The sequence below is a fragment of the Lissotriton helveticus genome, chromosome 5_1, assembly GCF_964261635.1.
Source record: "Lissotriton helveticus chromosome 5_1, aLisHel1.1, whole genome shotgun sequence".
Lineage (NCBI taxonomy): Eukaryota > Metazoa > Chordata > Amphibia > Caudata > Salamandridae > Lissotriton > Lissotriton helveticus.
In genome coordinates, this window is record NC_136065.1 from 1,368,088,486 (window position 1) to 1,368,112,644 (window position 24,159).

Consider the following 24,159-nt stretch of genomic DNA (forward strand, 5'->3'; position numbering starts at 1 on the left):
GATTGGAAGTAGGTCTTAAGTAGAAGCCTGTGTGTAGTCTTTAGGAATTAGAAACCCTGATGGAGGTGTGAGCGGCTGAAAAGTCAAGCAATACAAGAAAATCAGAGCACTGTCTCTGCACCTGAGGTCACATTACAGGAGAAATAGGAGTATTTAGGGGTCTATAGATTAACAATTGTTCCAGTAAAAAGGTGTTGCCCACATATAATATTCTTTGAGTTAGTAGAGGTTGCAGGATATGAATTTATTGGATCTTGGCATTGGATCTGTTGCAGTAACGGAATAATGCAGTTTTACTATGAGGGGAGTAGGGATCCAAGTAAAAGTTAAAGAATATAGTTTAAAATAGTGAAGAGGTTTGAACACTGATCAGATTATAATTGTGAGAGCACTGAGTGGTCTCTGGTGGTTTAAGTGATTGGGATAGAATGATCAATGGGGGGGGCTGTAGAGTGACTTTAGGATCAGGGAGGCACCAATATGTTTTTCAAGAGAGGATGCAAAGGTTCTTGGTAGTAGAGGTGTCCAATAATATTTGAAAGTTAACAATGAGAAGTCAGTTAAGATGAAAACTGAGTTTGTGAAGTAAGTGCACTGAGTAGTCTCTTATTTGATGTCTCTGTACAGTAGGATTAGGTGTTAAACAGTCTACAAGGATGAGATGGCAATAAACAAGAACAAAAACGCTAAACAAGCAATAAGGAGTTGAGGCTACAACTGACGCTTCAAACTTTTCTTTAGAATAAAGGGCTCAGTAGACAAAGGAGAGATCTGAGCTGTTTTGCTACTAAAGAGCTTAAAAATAAAGAACACGAACCAGACTGTTTTAATTAATATTTGCATTAGCAGTCTCTTAGTATTAGATCATCTTCCACCAGTATATACACTTAAACACTTTCAGTCATTTCCAGGCGGGAGCTGGCCAGGTCTCGATAGATCCTTCTATTTGAAGTTTTTTCTCTTGTTTTTTTTTATCCTTCCTTAGAACAATGACAATGAGACCGCTTTGCACTGTGCTGCTCAGTATGGACACACTGAGGTTGTGAAGGTCCTGCTGGAGGAGTTGACTGACCCCACCATGAGGAATAACAAGTTTGAGACGCCACTAGATCTAGCTGCCCTATATGGGAGGTTGGAGGTGGTGAAGATGCTGCTCAATGCCCATCCGAACCTACTCAGTTGCAACACTAAGAAGCACACCCCTCTGCACCTGGCTGCACGCAATGGCCACAAGGCGGTGGTCAAAGTCCTTTTAGATGCTGGAATGGACATCAACTACCAGGTAGGAAGGGCATCTGAAGAGTATGTGGAAGTGATAGTACTAAAGTATGTGATGTATGATTTGTCATAGTGTGTGCTTCTCCTGTAGGATCAGATTGTGCTGCAAGATAAACCTTTTTGCATTGAGGCACACCAGATATGGTTTACTATGATGGAGGTTTTGCTGTTGCAGCTGGAACCCTGGGTGATAAGTTCTTGTTCTGTAGGATCGAAGGTGGGTGACTACCTATTGTTTTTCTCACCTCTTGCTCTCCTTTAATTTTACAGACTGAAAAGGGCAGTGCTCTGCATGAAGCTGCTCTTTGTGGGAAGACAGACGTTGTACAGATACTTTTGGATGCAGGTGAGGAGACTTGCAGGTGGGCTGAATGTCATTTATGTATATGTGTCTTGATGCTAAAGAATTGTTCTTGTGGAGGCTGCCTTGTATTCTACATCCCATCAGGATTTTGTCACACTTCTGATACTTCCCATCTCCCTGAGAGTCTCCTGTTATGTGGTTTTCAATATATCAAGTGCTAAACCTCTCCAAGAATAATCTCCTTTGTTCGAGGCATATGAGCTGCAGATTGCACACTATGCATAGATGGCCACCTAGTGTTTTTCTTGTAGAAAGTCTTTGGAAGTCAAGAGATAGGTGACTCCTCCTTTGGATGATACTGCGCATGGGCATTGGCTCCATCCACAGATTGTTTTTTTCCGCCACCGGGCTCGGATGTGGTTCCAGCGCTCCTTGTTGGAACCGATTACCGTCGGCGCGCAATCCTCACCGGCTTCAAGAAACTACTCTCGAAGGCGTTTTCCAGTCAACACTACTCTTCAACACCAAGAACGTCCATTCCAGTCGTCGACTACGGCCTTCGGGCCCAACTAGGCCTCGACTCCAGCTAATGGAAATGATATTTAAAAAGTGTCCTCGATGTGGGTCGAAGTTTCCCCACACCGACCTCCACGAGGTCTGGAACCTCTGCCTCTCACCGGAGCACGAGGCCAAGGACTGTTCAGCCTGTGCCTCCTTCCGCTCCAAAAAGACTATCCGGGACCGAAGAGCCAGAAGAACAATGGCTCAAAGATCTTCAGCATCGATTCTGGACGACATCTTCCAGGAAGGCGTCGACGTCCCAGAACAACAAGACGTCTACAGCGACTCGGAGGCAGAAGATTCTGATGTCGAGGACGTGACTCCAGCGCAGCGGGTCGTAAGTAAGACCATTGACCCCGACCCTCCCTCTACACACACAAAAAAGGCTACGGTCACACCCTCGCCCTGGGGGTCGGGTGCACACCGAGACGCTGCTTCAATGGCCCCACCTTCGGGCTCGGCCAAGAAGTCAATAAAGCATGCGGGCGACTCGGGCTCGAGTCGACCCCCACTCGGTGCCAGCCCACACTCGCCGGCACCGAAGAAACCATCTAGTACCGCACCGAAGCCATCGACGGCGAAACACTCAGTTCCTTCGGCACCCAAAACAACTTCGGAGCCACACAAAGCTTCCGGACCCAAGAAGGCATCGGAGCCGAAACACACGTCGGAGCCGAAAAAAGTATTGGACTCGAAAAAACCCTCGGAACCGAAAAAGACTTTGGAATCAAAAACGACCCCGGCTTCCCCCATTAAAGACAAAAGGTAGAAAGAAGCCGCTACGGCGCCAAAATAAGCTTCCACACCAAAAGGTCACACTCCTGAAAGAGACTTGTTTACTCCAGACCCAAGGCAAAAGACTCTCATAAAAGATCCCAAGACTGGCCGATTGACATTATCAAAGAAACGACCATCAGAGGCACCTGCACCAGCTCCTGCTCCAAAGAAGAAGGACATTGCTACCTCACCTATGCATGTGCCTTCCCCGTCTCTTGCACCCAATCCCTCCCCCATATTTCACCACATCGCTCCCCTACACCATTTAGCACACATGATGATAATGGGGACGACATATCAGATACAGGGGCTAACCCAGAGGAGCCATATTATCACCCGGCCTCGCCAGACCCATGGGACAACTATAATACACCAGACGTTCCAAATGTACCCCAAGGTGACATATACCCCTCTAGGCCTTCACCGCCAGAAGACACTGGGGTTTAACCAGTTACTGATTAGAGCAGCACAATACCACGGGGTAGACATGCACTCCGATGCAGTAGAGGAGGACTTCCTGCTAGATACATTTGACACTGCACAAAGGTCCTCAGCAACTTTGCCAATGCTCAAAGGCGTGGTTAAACATGCCTCTGAGGTCTTTAAAGACCCAGTCAGAACTCTGGTCATAAACCCAAGAGTTGAGAAAAAGTATAAAGCTGCACCATCTGACCCAGCATATATAGAGGGACCAGTTCCCCTGGACTCTCCAGTCGTGTCTAACGCACGTAAAAGAGCTAACTCTCAAACATCAGGCGAAGCTCCCCCACCAGACAAGGAATCTAAACTCCTTGACACGTCAGGGAAAAGAACTGCCTTACAAGCAGCAAACATGTGGCGCATTGCTAACACATAAGCCTTACTAGCACGCTATGATAGGGCACATTATGATGAGCTCGAAGACATAATGCAAGATCTCCCTGATAAATTTAAAGATAGAGCTAGTGAGCTAATTCAAGAAGGAAAAATTATCACTAACACATCTATCCGCTGTGCACTAGATGCAGCAGACACAACCTCCAGAGCCGTCAATACTAGCGTCCTGCTGCGCAGGCATGCTTGGCTACGTATATCTGGCTTCAAGCCAGAGGTCCAAAGCGCTATACTCAATCAACCATTCGATGAGCAACACCTATTTGGACCCGAGGTGGATGTCTCCCTCGAAAAAAGGCACCGACAAAGCGAAATCTATGGGAGCCCTACAGTCGCAGGCTCCCAGACTTTCATTTCGTCGCTTCGCTCCACATATAGAGGTGCAAACAGAGGGTACTCATCAGACACACCTTCCACAGCATACAAAAGCCCCACTCAGTCTACCTACAGTAAGGGTTACCAAAGGGGAGGTTAGCGCGGTAACAACAACAAAGGCAGAGGCAAGAACAACAACTCACGCTCTGCCTCCACCCCTACCCAATGACTCCCCTCCCCCCGCCCCATTCCACTCCTGTCGGGGGAAGGATACAGCAATACCTACCAGCCTGGAAAAACATCACATCAGACAGGTGGATGCTTCAAATAATTCAGTCAGGTTACTGTCTAGAACTAACATCTACCCCCCAAACATACCACCCAAATAGCGTCCAATGTCACAAGATCATTTAACACTGCTCAGACAAGAAGTTATTTCTCTCCTACAGAAAAATGCAATAGAAATAGTTCCAAAACATCAAAGGAACAACGGAGTATATTCCCTATACTTCTTAATTCCAAAGAAGGACGGATCTCTGAGACCTATTCTAGACCTCAGACCTCTAAACGCTTACATACAGTCGTATCATTTCCATATGGTCACACTTCAACAAGTCCTTCCACTCCTTTTGCAGACGACTTTCTTGTCACACTAGATCTCAAAGACGCCTACTTTCACATCCCAATTCACCAGGCGCACAGAAAGTACCTAAGATTTGTGCTAGAAGGACAGCACTACCAATTCAAAGTACTCCCATTCGGAGTAACAACAGCGCCAAGAGTGTTCACCAAATGTCTAGCAGTGGTAGCAGCACACTTGAGAAGACAGCACATCCACGTCTTCCCATATCTAGACGACTGGCTCATAAAAGCACAGTTGTACAGCCAGTGTGTACAACACACTCACAATACAATAATGTTACTACACAACTTGGGATTCACAGTAAATTACACCAAGTCACATCTGCTACCATCGCACACGCAACAGTACCTAGGAGCTACAATCAATACTCAACTAACACTAGCTTATCCCTCTCCAGCAATGATAACAAGTGTGCAAACGCTCCTAACAAAATTCAAATCACAACACTCGCTTCCAGCTCGAGTGTTTATGCAACTCATAGGGATGATGGTATCTTGCATATTCATAGTACCTTACGCAAGACTGCAAATGCGTCCACTTCAAGAATGTCTAGCACGTCAATGGAACCAGGCTCAGGGTCAGTTAACAGACCTAGTGTTGGTAGACAGTCGGACTTATCGCTCTCTGCAATGGTGGAACACAAAAAACCTGTCAAAAGGCCAACTATTCCTAGAGCCTGTTCCACAAATAATACTAACAGCAGACGCATCGCTCTCCGGCTGGGGAGCCCACCTACTGCATCACACCACGCAGGGAAGGTGGACACCAATGCAAAAGCTACTCCACATCAACCATCTGGAGTTGTTAGCTGTGTTTCTAGCTCTAAAAGCATTCCAACAACAAATTGCAAACAAAACTGTCTTAGTCCGCACAGACAATAAGACAGCCATGTATTACATAAACAAACAAGGAGGGACACACTCTCTGCAGCTCTCTCAACTAGCTCAGCAGATATGGAGGTGGGCTATACCTCAGAACATCTTCTTAATTGCCCAACACGTCCCAGGGGTTCAAAACACCATAGCAGATCTGCTAAGTCGGCAGACTCAGCAGATGCACGAGTGGGAACTTCATCCACAAGTTCTTCATCCGTTCTTTCAAATGTGGGGACAACCTCAGATAGACGTCTTCGCCACCCACGACAACGCATAATGCCACACTTCGCCGCCAGATACCCACTCCCATTGGCCAAAGGCAATGCGATATGGATGAACTGGTCAGGACTATTTGCGTATGCTTTTCCTCCTCTACCAATGATTCTTTTACTAGTACGCAAGATGCAACATCACTCGCTAACGCTCATACTAGTAGCTCCAACGTGGGCCAGACAACCGTGGTACACCACACTGCTACAGCTATCTGTGGTACCACATCAAAAACTAAACCTATCTCCACATCTTCTAACTCAGAACCATGGAGAGATCAGGCACCCGGACCCAGCTCAGCTCAACCTTGCGATCTGGCTCCTGAAGTCATAGTTTGGTTATCTCAAACTCCCTCAAGAGTGCATGAACGTTATCAAGGAAGCAAGGTGTCCCACCACTAGAGCATGTTATGCTGCTAAGTGGAAACGCTTTGTAACATACTGTTGAACCAACAACATAAATCCCCTAGATGTGTCCATCCAACACATTATAGGCTATTTACACCTTCAAAAGTGTAATTTAGCCTACACATCTATCAGGTTGCACCTAGCTGCCATTGCAGCTTACTTACAAAATAGACAACATCTGTCTCTTTTTAGAGTACCAGCCATTAAAGCTTTCATGGAGGGTCTCAAAAGAATAATACCTCCAAGAATACCACCTTCACCTGTGTGGAACTTAAACATAGTGCTCACACGGCTCATGCGACCTCCATTTGAGCCTTTACATAAATGCAAATTGCAATTTCTCACATGGAAAGTGGCTTTCCTAGTAGCCATTACTTCTTTAAGAAGAGTTAGTGAAATGCAAGCATTTACCAATCAAGAACCTTTTCTGCAAATGCATCACAATAAGGTTGTTATTCGTACAAACCCTAAATTCCTTCCAAAAGTCATTTCACCATTCCATCTAAACCAATCTGTGGAACTGCCAGTCTTCTTCTCGCCGCCACAAACAGTAGCAGAAAGAGCTCTGCACACCTTAGATGTCAAAAGAGCATTACTGTACTACATAGAGAGAACACAAAGCTTTAGGAAAACAAAACCGCTTTTTGTATCTTTTTCACCACCGCATAAAGGCAACCCAATATCAAAATCTGGTATTGCCAGGTGGATCGTTCAGTGTATCCAAATATGTTATCATAAAGCTAAGCGTACACTATCAATTCCTCCAAAAGCCCATTCTACAAGGAAAATAGGGGCTTCCATGGCATTCTTAGGGAACATTCCCTTAGAAGACATCTGCAAAGCCGCTACCTGGTCTACACCGCACACATTCACAAAACACTATTGTGTAGATGTGCAAACAAAGCAACAAGCCACTGTAGGCCAAGCTGTACTTAAAACACTTTTTCAAACAACTGCAACAGATACGGGTGGTCACCGCTAACGTGGGTACTGCTATACAATCTATGCATAGTGTGCAATCTGCAGCTCATATGCCTCGAACGGAAAATGCTACTTACCAGTATGCATCTGTTCTTGGCATGTAGAGCTGCAGAATTGCACACACCCACCCTCCTCCCCGGCTACCTTTATTTGTTCCAGTGTTATCGTCATTAGATACAAACACACATGGTCATCACTATCTCTTAGCTCCATCACTTCCCTAATGGCGAAAAACAATCTGGGGATGGAGCCGATGCCCATTCGCAGTATCATCCAAAGGAGAAGTCACCTATCTCGTGACTTCCGAAGACTTTATACAAGAAAAACAAACTGCAAACAACCGGGCCCAAAACTAGGTGGCCATCTATGCATAGTGTGCAATTCTGCAGCTCTACATGCCAAGAACAGATGCATACTGGTAAGTAGCATTTTCCTTTCTGTGCTATTTGATCAATAAGGTCCACAGGTTTCATCAACTCCAGCAGGAGTTAGGGAGTCTTTCAGTAGTTCTCAAAGCTCTACATAAAACCCTTCCGGCAGGCAATGGAGACCTTTCCTTAGAACCTTACCCAGTTAATCCCTTTCCATCTGATACAGCACCTCACATAATTTAGTAAGTTTAGCGCCTGAATACTCTTGAGGGTGATAAGCTCCGCTTTACAGATCCAAAATACAGAACAGTAATCCACCATGCAGCAGACCATCACAAGGAAAAACTGGTTTTATTTGACTAACAGGCGTACTTCTTCTGCAAAACACTCAAACACGGCATCCGTTTCTGTACCGGTCCATAATAAAATGTATGCTAAAATGCTTAGCCAAGACCTTTAAGGACTCTATTAAGATCAGAGTGGACACACCAAGAGTGAGGAGTCTGACAAAGAGCAAGTGCATTGATGCCGCTGGTAAAAGTGTAGCTATGGGTGTTGATACTCAATGGCAAGCAGGTAATTAGATAGGGATACTATCACAATTTGACCTGTATTACTGGGAGGAGATGGAACAGTTGGTTAAATAGCTTCCGGAGGTTTACAGGAATCGCAGGAAAGAGCTCATCCTAGATATGAAGATCCTATCAAATGGCAGCATTAGGTGTACCCTGGACACAGATGATTCTGTCTTCTGTGAAACGAACACCAGTGTTCGACGGCATGTCTAGCTACGTTTCTGGATTCAAACCAGAAATCCAGCAGCACCTCTTAAGTGTACCCTTTAAAAGAGGCCACATTTTCTGCCGCCATGCAATCACTGTGCTGGAAAAGATTTTTTTTAAAAAGATACTGACAAAGCTCAAGTTATGAGGGCGCTCCAGACACATACTACCCTGTAGATTTTTGGAGGCAGCAAACACAATCTGGAATTCGGCAGCCATCTCAAAACACCCTCCGTACCAACCACAGCAGTCTTTTAGGAGAGTCAGGCAACCAAATTCTACTCCAGGTGAGGCGTACGGGGAAACAGCTGCAGTAAGAGTTAAGGCATCCAAATTAAGGACACCTTAACCACCAAGCTGTGGCTTTCCACACATTCCCCCCTGACCACCCAACACCTGTTGCAACACGAGCATGAGTGATACCTAACCCTGGCAGGAAGAGATAGTAGCTACCTTCCATCATTGCCCACGGATACTGCCTGGAGTTTCACACCACTCCACTCATTATTCCACCACGCTACTGGAGCATTAGTCAAGTCCCAAAAGACTGCTGGATGAGGAAGTGGAAGTACTGTTTCAGAAAGGAGTGATGGAACCAGTCCCACAAAATCATTGGGAACAAGACATTTGCTCCTTGTACTTTCTTATCCTCAATGAAATGAAAAGACCATTTATAAAGCGCGATAGCTACCCTGAGGTATCCTAGCGCTGCTCAAGAAAGAGGGGACAGATTTTAGACCTTTGACCACTCAATTGCGACGTCATATTAGAACGCTTCAAAATGACAACTTCACAAGGTGTCATTACCAAGCTTTTCGTTCGGGATTACCTGACAACACGTTATCTCAGGAAAACCAACTTCCACATCCCCATCAAACTAGCACATCACCATTAGCTGAGGTTTGTGGTAAGAGGAAAGCATTAACAGTTCTAAGTACTACCCTTTGGAGGGATAGCATCTCCATGGATATTCAGAAAGTGTCAGGGGGGCCAACACACCTCCGCTGCATTGTTAGGCTTGTCTGTCTCTACCTGGACATAGCAGGGAATGGGCAGCAGCCTCTACAAGCATTGTCCCTGCTCGACAGATTAGGATTCACCATATCTGCCAAATAACCTTCCCTCTCCCCCCAACAAATACACCCCTTCTTGAGTGCTGGACTGAATAGGAAAGAGGCACAGCCAATCCGAATGTCAACAAGAGATTGCTTCTACATTATTAGATGTATGTCCTCTGACAGTGAGAATGAAAAACTATTGGGAATGTTGGATCTTGTATTGCATTAGTACTAAATTCTCAGTTGTGCTCTCTGTACGAGTCCATGCCAGACAAAGAACATAAACAAGATTTGGTGGATCAAGGCGAAGAAGAATAAAATCATAACACGTCTATCGCCCCCTTCTGGCATGCAAGCCTGAGCTTTTTTAAGACGTACAACGTCGGTATGGGAAGGGTAGTCACGTCATGTGCAGCATTCAAAGCGTCTTTAAATCTTTCAGAATTTGTGTACAGGTTGCCTTGTCGGGCACATCGTGTCAGCGGTCTGTTCAGGTTCCTGTGCTGGAGCGGTCCTCTTTCCAGGAATGGACACACACGTTGGCTGGTTCGACTTAAAAGAATCGCTCCTTCAATATGGGATTTGGAACCAATTAATGAACTACTAAACATCACTAAATAGAATTATCCGATTAATTTTGATTGATTGTATTTTTCTTCGCCTTGATCCACCAAATCACTTTGATATGAACGGGTGAGGGATTCCCTATTCTTCAAGGAAAAGCGTCTGTAGATACATCCTCAATAAATTAGGATGCACCAACAGATAGGATCTTATACCCCACCAACTTTTGTGCCAAAGGACATAAACGTCTGATCATTGGGATGATCTGGTGTTTGTGGTGCCCTGAAATCAGCACAAACTATTATGGCAGAACAATAAAAACTTGTTACGGGTCTGGTCTGTTCTAGACTGCCACCCGCAACTGACCATAAACAGAGATTCCTCCTTTGCAGGGCCAACTGACAATCCAGGGCTAATGGTTTCCTCATCAATGAAGTCTTCACATCAGGGTGCTGAAACTAATGGCAGCGTAGTTAATGTGCCTAGCATTATACAAACTGGTTCACAGCAAAACAGTGCTCATTAACACAGACAACATAACCACAACGTTCTACCTTTGAAAACGAGGACAGGCAGTCACCACAGTTATTCAAGCAATTACAGTCTGGAGTTAGGCCATTCGACATGAAGTTTTTCTAGCGGAACACCTCTCAGGTGTAGACAATGATTTTGCGCATCTACAAACACAAGACACCCCAGCAGTGGTTACAAAGTTAAGTGATAAAAAAAGAAAATCCTGATAACATTGCCTTCACGTACAAAATATTTAATGCTTTAAAAAGAATACTGGTTCTCCAATCTATTAATTATTCACGCCCATCCTAGTTGCATGTGAAAAGCCCTGTCGATACCCATACATGTTAACTGTTCCTTAGATCGCATGATCTACTTTGTTTTCAAAGCCAATACAGTACCTGATGGGACGATCTGAGACCTCTGTTTTTGCATCAAAGAACCAAAATAGAACATGTTTTCTTTAACTCATTCACAGAGATGAATATCTTCTAGAGCCAAATAGTTTGTGGAAAGGTTTGATTTAACTTACACACCCAAACCTTTACTAAAAAGTGTGCATTACTGCAGGCCTCACATAGTTTAAATAAGGAAACCCCTCTCATAGGGTGTTCCCAACACTTTGGGGAGAGTGAGCATTTAGCACACAGATTTGAGCATCCCTCGTATATTGTGTGCATACATTCTGGGCTGTAAAAAATTTGTAGACTGAATACAATTACACACTGTGTAGGTTGATGCTGACCGGTAGAGAATGCTTTTGAAATCATTCTCCTAATAGCAGGTGAAATTTCCAACCCCTCTAGGCCCAACTAATAAATTCATTTACTGGATCAGAGGACAGATTTGAACATGCATAATCGGTGTATTATCCACCCAAGTGGTCTAATAAAAGTGGGTTGAAACGCTAGACCATATCCTTCTTCAAAGGCTTGGCACCAGATGCACTGGAAATTCAGGGAACTCATTTGAATTCCCAAGATATATTTATTTTTTTAATTTTATGATAAATAAGTTGATTAGCAGTTCCCCACTAAGCACCTGCCCAATCAACCAGATTTTTTCACACAGACACCGGTTGCAATCAGGCACCTGAACCCCAAGCAGCTCAATCTCGCAATTTGGTTCCTGAGTTCTAGAGTTTGGCTACCTCAGTCTGCCGCCTGAGTGTATGATCGTCTTCAAGGAGGCCCTTAGACCCACAATGCGGACCTGCTATGTTTATAAATGGAAAAGATTTTTCCAATACTGTCTCCCTAACCCCATCGAACATCTTAAACAGACAGTCCAAGACATAGTTTGAAACTTGTTTCACTTGCAAATGTTAGGCCTTGTCTACACATCTATCTGACTTCACTTGGCGGCAGAATAGGGAAACACTTCGCTGTTCAGAGTCCCTGTCATTAAGGTTCCAAGCTTCAGGGAAGAACCTAAATTAATCATTCCACCCAGCGTATCCCCCACCTCTTTATGGAACCTCAAAATTGTTCTCCTACAACTCCTACCTTTCAAATCACTGCATTCGAGCCCACTGCAGATTGTCTCCTTGAACATAGCCTTCCTGGTGGCCATAACCTCTCTCAGGTGAGACAGTGAGCTTCAAGCTTGCGCCCTACAGCAACCTTTTTTTGCAGGTGCACAACAATAGGGTTGTCCATAGAACGAATCCAGCATTCCTCCCTAAAGTAGTATTTTCTTCCACCTTAATCAAACCATTGAACTCCCGGTGTTCTTACCACACCCAGATTCTGTAGCAGAGAGGGCATTCGATACGCTAGATGTTAAAACAGGCCCTCGTAATACATTGACAGGACAATACCATTCTGCAAAACACACGTCTTTTTGTCTTTCTCAATACCGCGCAAAAGCCATGTTCTCTTCAAAGTAGGCATAGCCCGGTTGTTGGTCAAATGCATTCAAACCTGATACGGGAAAGCCAAGATGCAATTGCCTGTCCTAGCCAAACCCTACTCTACCTACAAAAAGGAGGCATCCAAGCTTTTTCTAGGTAACATCCCTATAGCTGACGCATGTAAGGCAGCTACTTTGTCAACCCTGAACACTTTGACCAAGCATTATTGTATAGAGGTCTAAGCTTGCTAGGTAGCTAACGTTGGCCAGGCTGTTCTACGTACACCTTTCCAGTCCTCTGCAACATCCTCTAGACACCTCTTTACAGTCTATGCAGAGCATGTGCATCTACAGCTGCACATGCCACATACTGAAAATTTGACTTGCCATGTAAGCATCTGTACATGGCATATAATGCTGTAGATTCACATGAGCCCCCCGTTCTTTCTCAGAAGTGTCAGGTTGTTGCAGATGCTTTTCTGCAGACAGTACGTAATGTCAGCAGTTTTGCATGCTGGAGTTTCTAAGGCGGCTCTCACTCGGAGATGCTTTTAGTCTCAAGTGGAGCTCAGGCCCACTATACACCTTCCCGTTAATACTACTCCTGTCTAGAGTGCTCAAGAAGTTCAGGGTAAAGTCTGGTATCCCGAGCTTCTCCAATTGAGCCTCAATCTTCTGATCAGGCTGCCCCTTTGGGAGGATCTTTTGTCGCAGCAGCAGGGGATGGTCTTTCATCTAAACCTCTCAACTCAATACCTTTTTGTTGGAGATTGAGCAGTGGCAGTTGATAGCATTCAAGCGTCCCTCTTTAGTCTCTAATGTTATTTTGGCAGCCAGGCAGCCGACTACCAAGACTTTGTGTGCTTGCTGGTGGCACTAACTTATAAATATTGTACAGAAAGGTCTATTGATCCTCTTTCTGCTTAACTTTCTCACATTTTTATTTTGAGCCTTGCCCAACAGGGCTCTGCACTGAGCACTCTCAAATGGTACCTTTTGGCCCTGCCTGCCTTCCTGAGACTGCCAGACCAACCCTCATTATACAAATCTCCCATTGCCAATAGATTCCTCAAAGGACTTGTACATATGTTTGCACCTTTTCCTTTCATTATGCCTCAGTGGGACCTTAATTTGGTTCTCACCTTTCTAATGTGCACTCCATTTGAGCTTCTGCACATTTGCCAGATCCGCCTGTTGCTCACTATCAAAACAGTTACTAATGTCAATTACATCTGCCAGGAGGATGAGCTAATTGCTAGTTGTCATGCAAGCCTCCTTACCTAATATCTTCCCTGATATGTTGGTGCTTCGCGCTAGGGCCTCTTTCTTACCGAAAGTGGTAACACCATTCCATGTGGGGCAATCTGTCACCTTGCCCACTTTCTACACTCTTCTGCACCGCTCCAAAGAAGATGACTGACTCCACCATCTGGATCCAAAAAGCGTTGTCGTTCTTCCATGACCGCTCTAAAGATTTCGGGTGGACAACCAACTCTTCATGGGGTACGTTGGATCAAAGAAAGCTTGTGCGGTACAGAAGAGGACTATCTTGTGATAGGTCATCCTCTTCATCAACATGTTATGCTCTGGCCAAAAAGAATGCTCCTAAAGGCTTAAAGACTCATTCCACCAGAGCTAAGGCTGCTACCAAGGCATTGCAACTTGGTGTTCAAGTCCTCAACATTTGTCAAGCAGCAACCTGGGCATCCCTGCACGCGTTTACCAATCTCTACTGCCTGGATAGTCAAGTCCGCATGGCGGCCTTTTTGGCCTCTCTGTCCTGCAGTACTTCCTGCTTTAAACTTATCCGCAGTCCCTCTGCCAGAGATGGTATTGCTTGGGTATCTATTTATAGGTAAGGAATCTGCGGCTAGATGTCTCTTTCAGATTGACAAGTTACTTACCTTCGGTAATGCCTTAGCTGGTAGAGCCATGATCTAGCTGCAGATTCCTTACCGACTCACATACTCCCTGCACTGCGGGTATGTTTTTAGGGTCAGGGCTGTTCCCATTCAGGGCCGTTGTTGTTAAAAACACCATTGTCAGTGCACTTCATGTCTTCACACATCTGGTGTGGAAAGTCATGGAAAGTAACTGAAGTCAGCACACCAAGGTGGTGCCTATATAGGTGATGTGGACGACACAGATGACGACAAGTGGAGCTGACCGATGCCACCTACCAGAGCGCAGGGTTATTGCTCAAGGAAAAATCTACCGGATCCAATCTAACACCTGCGGCTAGATGATGCCTCTACCAGAGAAGGCGTTACTGAATGTAAGTAACTTGTTCATCACAGCCCACATTTTGCTTTCAAACGCAGTTGGAACATAAGGAATTATGTAGTAAGGGCACATAAAGAAAAACAAAGGTTGGGAGTATCATGCAACATTTGGTTCTGACACCCATTGTGGGTCATTTCAAGTAGGGTGGATGTTAGATATGTAAATTCACATACAACACCAAGTTCCTGACCATGGACAATAGGACGTACAAACTGAGAGTACAAACTGTAACACAAGAAATGTTATATATGTGATTATACGTCCTGTTAACAGATTGCATGTAGGGATTTATATCATAGAAAAGGACCCCTGTATGTCTTCTAGTATACACCTTAGTTTGTACGTAATATGGTCCAACCATCAGTTTATCTTTTTTAATTTTACATTTATTGTTATCTTACCCTTTTCCACCGTGGTCTTTATTTAGAGATGGTTCCCAGCCTTTTATGAGCTGTTATTTCAACTGAAGATTGTACATAGGCCAGCTATCCAAAATGATTAAGCAACACAAGTCCGCATTGGAGCTGGATCTGATGTAAGGTAGAGAGGGCACCTCTTGTGAAACATTACTTTGACTTCAGACATGATGATGTAGGTGGCAAATGTTGGAGGGGAACCAATAGGACCCTCGTAGAGGAAACATCAACACTCCATGCACTACTCATGTGTAGGGAAGTGTCTGTAGATAGACCGTTTAAAAAGATCTTTACTGCGCCTGATTGATGAGGACGAGTTTAGGAACGCGCCCTCGCTAACCTTCTGACGAATACCAACAACAGAGAACACTGGTCGAGAAACTGCATTAATGTTTGTCTTCATTTTATGATTCTCAAAAATACTGATTGACATATACAGCAATAGAACCTTTTATGATTTATGCATGTAATAATAGGTTTCCTAGTGTATACCTATAACACAGTATGTTGTGTATGTCACGCCCATCATACTATTTCACGTTATGACTTTTTCTCATGCTAATAGATGCTAGACATGAGTAGGATAATGAACACACATGGGCGTGGTCTTTAAAAACTTAAGGAAATGACCCTGTTACTTAGGATGCATGTTATTCACTCATGCACGGAGTTGGGCACATGTAGAACGAATGGAATATCCATAAGATGGATGCCACAGTTAGCTGTCTAGTTTCCCTCCCTGGGAGATACTTAACAAGCAACATGGACACTCAGGTGAATCTTGCATTCATCCCGCTGTTGGAGTCACTAAGGATATGGTATCATACGGTCTCACGAGCTGTGGATTTTGATGTAGCAAGGCAAGAATCGCCAGTCTAATAGGTCTGTGGGCATTCACTAGACGTGATATATTAAAACGCTTCTCTCGCCTGATGTTCTCTTGCTTACCATAGCCTGGTATCGGCTCCTACTCTATGAAGCCGTTTTCGGGGGCAAACCATGCATAGAAGGGCGAGGGGATTTGTATTCACAAGACATAATTGTTTAGCGCTCTCTCGCAAGATGGTTCCCTGTGCACTACAGCCTGCTGTTGGTCCTCGTTCTCTAAAACCTGTTTTGACACGTGCTCAGCGAGTCACAGACCCTATGGGAGGCGATCATATAGCATGCTTGGGAAGCACACAGTAGTCATTTTGGAATAGGACTGTGACAGGTGTAAGTAGCATCCCAGAGTGGAGTTAGTACCAAGGCCAAACAATACGGGCACACAAGAATCTACTCATAAGTTGTGCTACCGGGTTGCACGATTCAGTAGTGATGAGACTGTATTTATCATTTAAGGGAACAGGAATAATACAAAGTTTGAAGGATGGTTTGGAGCCTTGAGTGAAGAGTTTCAATGACCGAAGTATGTAGTCAATTACTACTCCGGTTCAGCACTAGCAAGCCTCTTTAGTTAGAAGATACTAAGGGCCCTGTTTCTATAATTCACAGAATCTAGACCGGTGGCGTTGTCCTGAAGAGACCCTTGGCTCCACTACAGGAGGGTTTGAAACGTCGACATACCCCCAAGGCTGTCACTTATACTTATGTGAAGCTATGATTCTGAGTGGACATTGAATAAACATGGTGTAAAACTTTATGAAACCATGCATGGCCCTTTTTATATGTAAATATCGTCACTCGCGGAGTACTTTTTAACCCTTAAGCCTTCCGCACTAACTAATGACATATAATGTATTATGACATTACAATAATACAGTTCTTTCAAATTGAATGTGTTCCCTTTGGTTGATTTAAGTGCTTTACTACCATATTCCATTGTGATTGTCTGTCTTGGGTGCGTAGATCTGTGGATAAATCTGACTCATTGGATCATTATCCTAGATATAACTATTCAAACCGTGTTGCTGTCTGTGTAAAATGGTCTGTCCTTGTTATACATTACCAAGAGAGCAAACCGCACATGAGGAACAAAACAAATCAAAGTGTAGGGGGTTGCGATTTCGTGGGGAAGAAGCACACAAGGGAGAGTTCTGGAAAACACATAGTGTCCTGGAGTGCTTAAGAAAAGAACAAGCATTTGCAATGCAATAGGTCTCAGATTTGTCAAAGTTGGAGCTATTGGCATTGTCAATGTTAATGTTTTTAAATTGTTTTTCGTTTTGCAGTGCAGTAACGTAACAGGTAAAGCTATTTACATGTAAATGTAAAGTAAAAGTGGGCTGTTAATAAATAAAGGTGTGTGGCCACGCATTGTTGGGAGGTAGGAGGGGTCTGCTTTGGAGGAAATCCCACAAGCAACACTGCAAGCAAAAGAGTCCAAACTGAAAGCGGTGCTGATATTAAGTAAATAAATGCGCGTGACCATTCTGTGTTGGAGGTGGGAGTGGTCTGCTTTGGAAGCAAGACAAGAAAAACAAAAGCATATGGGTGCCATTAATAAATAAATAAATAGGGAGCACGGCGATTGCTGCTTTATGCTGTGTCGGAGGTAGAAGGGGTCTGCTTTGGAGGCAGACCACGGAAAAAATAAGCATATGGGTGTCGTTAATAAATAAAGGTGCAGGCTTAGCGCTGTTTGATGATGATGAGGAGAGGGGTCTGCTTTTGAGCCAAGCCAAGAAAAAATTAAGCATACGGTCGCCATTAAAAAATAAGTAACAGAGCCTGTGAGGGCTGCTCAATGCGGTGTCAGAGGTGGGAGGGTTCTGCTTTGGAGGCAAAGCAAGAAACAAATTAAGCATACGGACACCATTAATAAATAAAGGTACACGGCGAGTGCTGCTCGAGGACCGCTGAGTGCCAGCAATGCTCAAGGACCACTGAAGAAAGAAATAATGCTTACAAGTGTTAAAATAACATGCAGTCTAAGTGCCCCTGTAACGGGGCCAGTCTGTAGAGGAGGTTACACTATTTGAAAAGGAGGAACTAGCAAGCTATTTCACCAAAAAAAAAAACCAAGGACAGTAATAGGAGCGAATAGAAAAGAAGATGGTAGGGGGCTTAGTTAAGATATGAGGGGCATCAAGCCCATATCTTGATTACAGGATGCCTTGAAGAGAGCGCTCAAGCGCTGCCTAGGCACTAAGGATACTAATAAGTCAGTCAAAATGCTTTGTTCGAGAGAAAGACAAACACAAGAAAAGGAAGGAAAGCTACTAAATAAGGAGCAAACAAAGGAGTGACAATAAAGCCAACCAATAGTAAGTAGTTGGCTAGTTGTATTCCTCCTGTAAGTTCACTTGTGCGGTCTGGTAGGTAAAGCCTAAAAAGAAACTAAACTTCATTCTGGAGCCACAGAGAGAGGATACATCTGTGGGCCCAATCTGAGTAATGCAGAAGTGCTAATTATTCTACCAGTAGATTTTCTGTTAGATTATATAGGTACTGTGCAGCAGCGCTTGCCATGTATAGTTCATCATTTGGACCGGTTGTTTCTGATCTTCTTGCCAGTCTGGTGACTCTCTGGCATTTGGAACGCAACACTATTCCGTTTCAAATGCAACAAAGAGGAGCCAGAGAATACATTACAGTGTAATGTCTATAGACAATAGTAAGTAAAGAGTTATAGCTATGTTCCCTATAGTCCTTGAGGTCGTATGCCACTACTTCACCTCCCTCCAAGAGTGTCAGTACTAGGACTAGCACAGCCTTACCTCGATGTAGGGTAAGGTATTATGTAGACTGACTTAGCAGGCAACATTTGGTCAGCTGTGGATTCTCAGCTACCAGAAAGTACACATTACTCCAGTATTGGAGCTTTCATAGATTCACATACCTGAATTATTTCCCCGTCGTCTTGACGGGAGTCTCCTGTACATAAAAAACCATGCTTAGTAGTATAGCCAACTGAAAAGAGGCCTAGGCCCATTTCTCTTTTGCAACCCATAACCTTTATGTAAAAAAGGACCAAACGTTTCCCTCAGCCAATCAGAGCTCCTCACCCTCTAGAACCCTCCTGAGAGAACCTTCTGCCCCTCAGATTTTCTACCGGCACGTTGTGCTAGGGAGTCTCCTTTGAGCTCTGCTCAATCTCTGGATATCCAGCTTTAGAGGAACTTGATTTCTATCTTTTTTCTCTTGGATTTGAGATTATTGTGACCTGTTCTCATCCACATTCCGTAGAATGTTTGGGAAAGAGAAGAAGGGTCTTTTTAAAGCCTGTGCCACCTACTCTAAGAAGAGACTCTACACTGATGACCCACATGAAGACTGCGTTTTTTGTCTTTATCCGGACCACCAAGCCAAGGACTGGAAGGTATGTTGCATGTCTCTAGCAAGAACCTTGGAGATTGTGAGGGACGCCTTTTGATATAGCTTCAGAAAATCAAGGCCAGAAAGGAGGTGGTCTCTAGTGATAGTGACCAGGAGTCCTCCTCTACATCTAGGAGATCTCAAAAAAGATCAAGATCTCCTCAGGCTCACTCCTCAGAGGAACGTCCTGAGAAGGCCCTAAAAAAGACCACTCGTGGGTCTTCAGGGCGTAGTCCTTCAAAATCTCTTCAGCCCAAAGAAAAGGAGAGCAAAGGACACACTTCTAAAGAGAATGGTTCCAAGAGAGCCTCTTCTGAGCCTTCAAAGATCCCACCTTTGGTCCAAGGATCCTTTAGGAAACCATCCTCTAGTATTCCTGAGGAGAAAAGCAAAAAATCTGCGAGAGTGTCGACGAAGAAATCGTCTACGGCGACGACCATAGAGGTACAGAAGCTGCCATTGATTGTTATAGTGTTGGCGGCGTCCGCGTCGACGCCGGTAACATCGACGACATCGGCGACAGCAGTGATGACCATGTCGACGACGGGATCGTCGTCGATGGTGCTGACGACGGACGATTACTATGTCGTCGGCGAGTAATGGTTCTGGAGCAGTGTCGACGACGACAACAACATCGTCGACGGTAGTGTCGACGGCGATCTCGTCGACGGGTACGTCAATGAGAGAAACTCCGTAAAAACAAAGGAAGAAGATTACACCAGCAGTTACTTCCCCGAGCAAGATTACTCCTCTAGTTCCATCGCACCTTTTGGAAGAGAAAGAGTCTGATGAAGAGGAGGATGAGGATGAAGAGGGTTACGAAGAATATCTCAGCCTCTCGCAGCATCATTAACAACAAGGACCTCAGGAAGAGATGGTCGCTATGCCATCCGCCATGATGATGGACTTACAGTTCATGTTGGCAGATTATAAGAAGAGGTTTCCTCCATCAGTAGTCCCTCAGGAAGTTCCTCCTTCACGTCCACGTTCTATTTCAGCTACTCCAGTCCGCAGCAGAGAATCGCTACTGGACACTACTCCACAAAGACCTCAGGTCCAACATCACCAGGATCCGGTTACCACGGATGACGACGATCATGAAGAAGGGGAGCTAACGGAACCCCACAAAGAATGGGATGACTATCTAATCCCATTCCGGCATCACCCACACAACATCCAGCGGATTCTCCACCAGTGGATATTGGTGGATTCCACAACTTGATGGAGAGAGCTGCAAAGGAATTTCAGCTGCCTATGAAGACAACTCTGGCAGAGTGCGTTCTTTATGACTTTAAGGAGCCTTATCATAATCAGTCAGATCCATACCAATCATTGACCATGTATGGAAAGAAGACTTGCAGGTGATGACAACACCAGCGACAGTTACACATGTGCTCGCTAGGTCGGACAAAAAGTATAAGGCGCCCTCAGACGCCCCAGCGCTTTTGCTGGGCCACCTTAAACTGGACTCTATAATTTCGTAGGCAGCGCAACATAAATCAAAGAACCAGTCAGCGCCTATTTCTGCGCCTCCGGACAGGGAGGAACAGCGTTTGGACTGCGCAGGAAAAAGATTCTCCTCGATGTCAGCTCTCCTAGTCAGAGCAGCTAATGCCCTTGCCATTCTGGGCAGATATGACAGCCAGATGTGGTGCGATATAGCACCATATGTTGATCTCCTTCTGGAAGACAGTAAACAGGAGGCGAGGAAGGTTCTGCAAGAAGGAGAGAGGACTTCAGCTGAAGTCATCGACTGTGTGATGGACATCGCTACCACAGCCTTTTGCTCCCCAGGAGGGGCAGCAGTTTTACGGCGCCAGGGTTGGCTGAGGGCCACTGCCTTTAGACCGGAGGTCCAAAATAAGATTCTGGATTTGCCATTTGACAGAGAGGATTTGTTTGGGCGTCTGGTAGATGAGACCCTTCAAAGTATTAAGAAGGACACGGATACGGCGAAGGCCTTGGGTACGTTGCAGTATCGGAAGGTGCCCTTTCGAGGTGCCAGAGGAAGAGGACAACCATCTTATAGAGGTAAATACCAAAAAGGGAGATACCCCTCCTATTCTACCTCATCACAGCAATGCTGGCAGCAGTACGGACAGAGACAGTCTGGAAGCTATCCTAAATCCACTCCCAGAGGACGAGGAGGTCGTCCAGGTAAAGACAGCAATAAAAGACAATGACAACCTTCGGTGTCCGGATTCTTATGCTCCTACCCCTCCAAATGTTCCCCTGGGTGGACGAGTAACTCATTATTTACATCAGTGGCAGAGGATAACATCGGACAAATGGGTCCTCCACACAATAAGATTCGGACATACTCTAGAATTTCTACACTTCCCTCCTCCCACACCACCTACAAATTAAGAAGTCAAACATCTATCTCAGATGCGTCGGGAGATTCGAGCAATGCTCCGAAAGGGAGCAATAGAACTGGTACCGAACTCCCAAAGAGGAATAGGATTTTATTCCCGTTTCTTCTTGATCCGGAAGAATGCTCTCAAGTGGCGTCCGATCCTGGACCTAAGGTCTCCAAATGCCTACCTCAAAAAACAGTCATTCAGAATAGTGACCCTCAAAGATATTCTGCTACTCTTAAACCCAGGAGAACAAATGACCTCCCTAGATTTACAGGATGCATATTTTCATATCCCCATCCATCCTTCCCACAGTATCTTCGATTTACAGTGGGCAGGGACCATTACCAGTTCAGAGTGCTACCGTTCGGCCTCAAGTCTCCCCCGAGAATTTTTATGAAATGTCTGGCGCCGGTGGCAGCTTATCTCCGAAGACAAAAACACCAAATATTCCCATACCTAGACGAATGGTTGAGAAAGGCACCATCGGTGAAAGTGGCTCAAACTTCAACTTCGGCATGCATAGAGTTGTTTGCAGATCTGGGTCTGACTTTAAATGTAGAAAAATCGTCTCTTCAACCATCTAGAAGGATCACATTTTTAGGTGCAATCCTAGACACGTCACAGTACAAGGCATTCCCATCCATAGAAAGACAATTGGGACACTCTGGCCAAGGAGTTCAGAAGAAGAAAGTGTCTTTCAGTCCGAAAGTACAAATCGCTTCTGGGGACAATGTCTTCATGCATACCACTCATTCCCCTTTGTCGATTGAGAATGCGTCCATTACAAGAGGCGTTAGATCTACAGTGGTGCCAAGCAAAGGGATCCTTCCAGGACAAAATCAACGTCACGCAGCCGATGTTGCAGGCGGTAACGTGGTGGACTCACAGAAGCAACATCTCGGTGGGTCTTTCCTTTCTTACCGAACCTGGAAGGATGGGGAGCAGTCCTCCAGGACTTACAGGTCAGCGGCCGATGGAAACAACAGGAACAACACCTTCACATAAACCTATTGGAATTGAGGACAATAGGTTTGCCGTTGTCAGCTTTCCTGTCAAGTGTAGAAGGAAGATCGGTGTTAGTGCGGACAGAAAACACGACCGCGATGCACTATATAAACAAACAGGGGGGGGGCACAAGATCACTCCACTGTCGAGAGAAGCTCAGAAGATATGGAAATGGGCTATAAGCCACAAAGTAACTCTAAAAGACGTACATTTTCCAGGGGAGCAAAACACGACAACGGACACTCTCAGCAGGCAGAAGACAACCTGTCACGAGTGGGAACTCAATCAGGACATACTGCTGAAAATCTTCGGCAAATGGGGAATGCCGACAGTGGATCTGTTTGCCACAGCCCAGAACAAGAAATGCCAATTCTTTGCAAGCTGGCATCACCAACGGCGATCGTGGGGGAATGTGTTTTCGATGGCAAGGTCTGGCGTCTTTGCCTACGCTTTTCCGCCGATTCCCCTTCTGCCGCGAGTGCTCTCAAAGATGAAGAAGGAACCGTGCAGGATGATACGGATAGCCCATTGGTGGCCCAGGCAGCACTGGTTCACGGAACTACACTTTTTATCAGAAACAGAGCCAATTCGTCTAAAGCCAATACCAGCACTGTTGACTATGGCTCAGGGACAGATGCGGCATCCAGACTCGACATCACTGCAATTAGCGGCCTGGCTCCTGAACACAGAGAATTTCATCACTTCCGGCAGAATGCAGAGAGATCCTGGCAAAAGCAAGGGCTGAAAGCACTAATAAAACATATAAGATAAATGGAAAAGATTCTTCTTGTCGTGTCAGGAGAACGACTTGCATCCTCTGCGGGCAGAGGCACATCAGATCATCCCATATTTACTACGGCTGGCAAAATCAGGTTTGGCCTATGCCTCAATTAAGGTGCATCTAGCGGTGATCTCTAGATACAGGAGAAACTCATCTGGTCCGTCTCTGTGGTCGGAAAGGATTGTGAAACAATTCATGAAGGGGTTGTTTAGAGCTTACTCACCTATCAGGCCTCCACCTCCACTATGGCAGCTGAACATTGTTTTATCACAATTGATGAAATCACCATTTGAGCCACTTCACAAAACTGATCTAAAATTCCTATCCTGGAAGGTGGCTCTATTAATAGCTTTAACATCAGCCAGGAGAGTGGGAGAGATACCGGCACTAACAACGCAAGAACCCTTTCTACAATTCCGAGAGGACAGGTTGGTACTCAGAACAAATCCGAACTTTATTCCGAAAGTACCAACGGATTTTCACTTGAATGAGCCATGGTTCTTTCCTCAACCATCTACGGATGCAGAGAGGACTCTCCACACTCTGGATGTTCAGCTTTGTCTGAAATTTTATTTGCAAAGAACAAGATCTTTCAGCAAATCTACACAATTGTTTGTGGCTTTTAGTGCCCCTA

General features: G+C 45.0%; 1 protein-coding gene across 21 annotated transcripts in view; it reads left to right on the forward strand.

Moving 5' to 3' along the window:
- ANKS1A (ankyrin repeat and sterile alpha motif domain containing 1A) overlaps positions 1 to 24,159 on the forward strand; it is a 1,080,152-nt gene that overhangs the window by 354,820 nt on the left and 701,173 nt on the right. For all 21 annotated transcript variants that reach the window (XM_078644289.1, XM_078644292.1, XM_078644288.1 and 18 more), the window contains 2 exons: positions 986 to 1,282; positions 1,549 to 1,624. In XM_078644289.1, the coding sequence (XP_078500415.1) occupies positions 986 to 1,282; positions 1,549 to 1,624 (373 nt within the window). The remainder of the gene's footprint in view (positions 1 to 985; positions 1,283 to 1,548; positions 1,625 to 24,159) is intronic.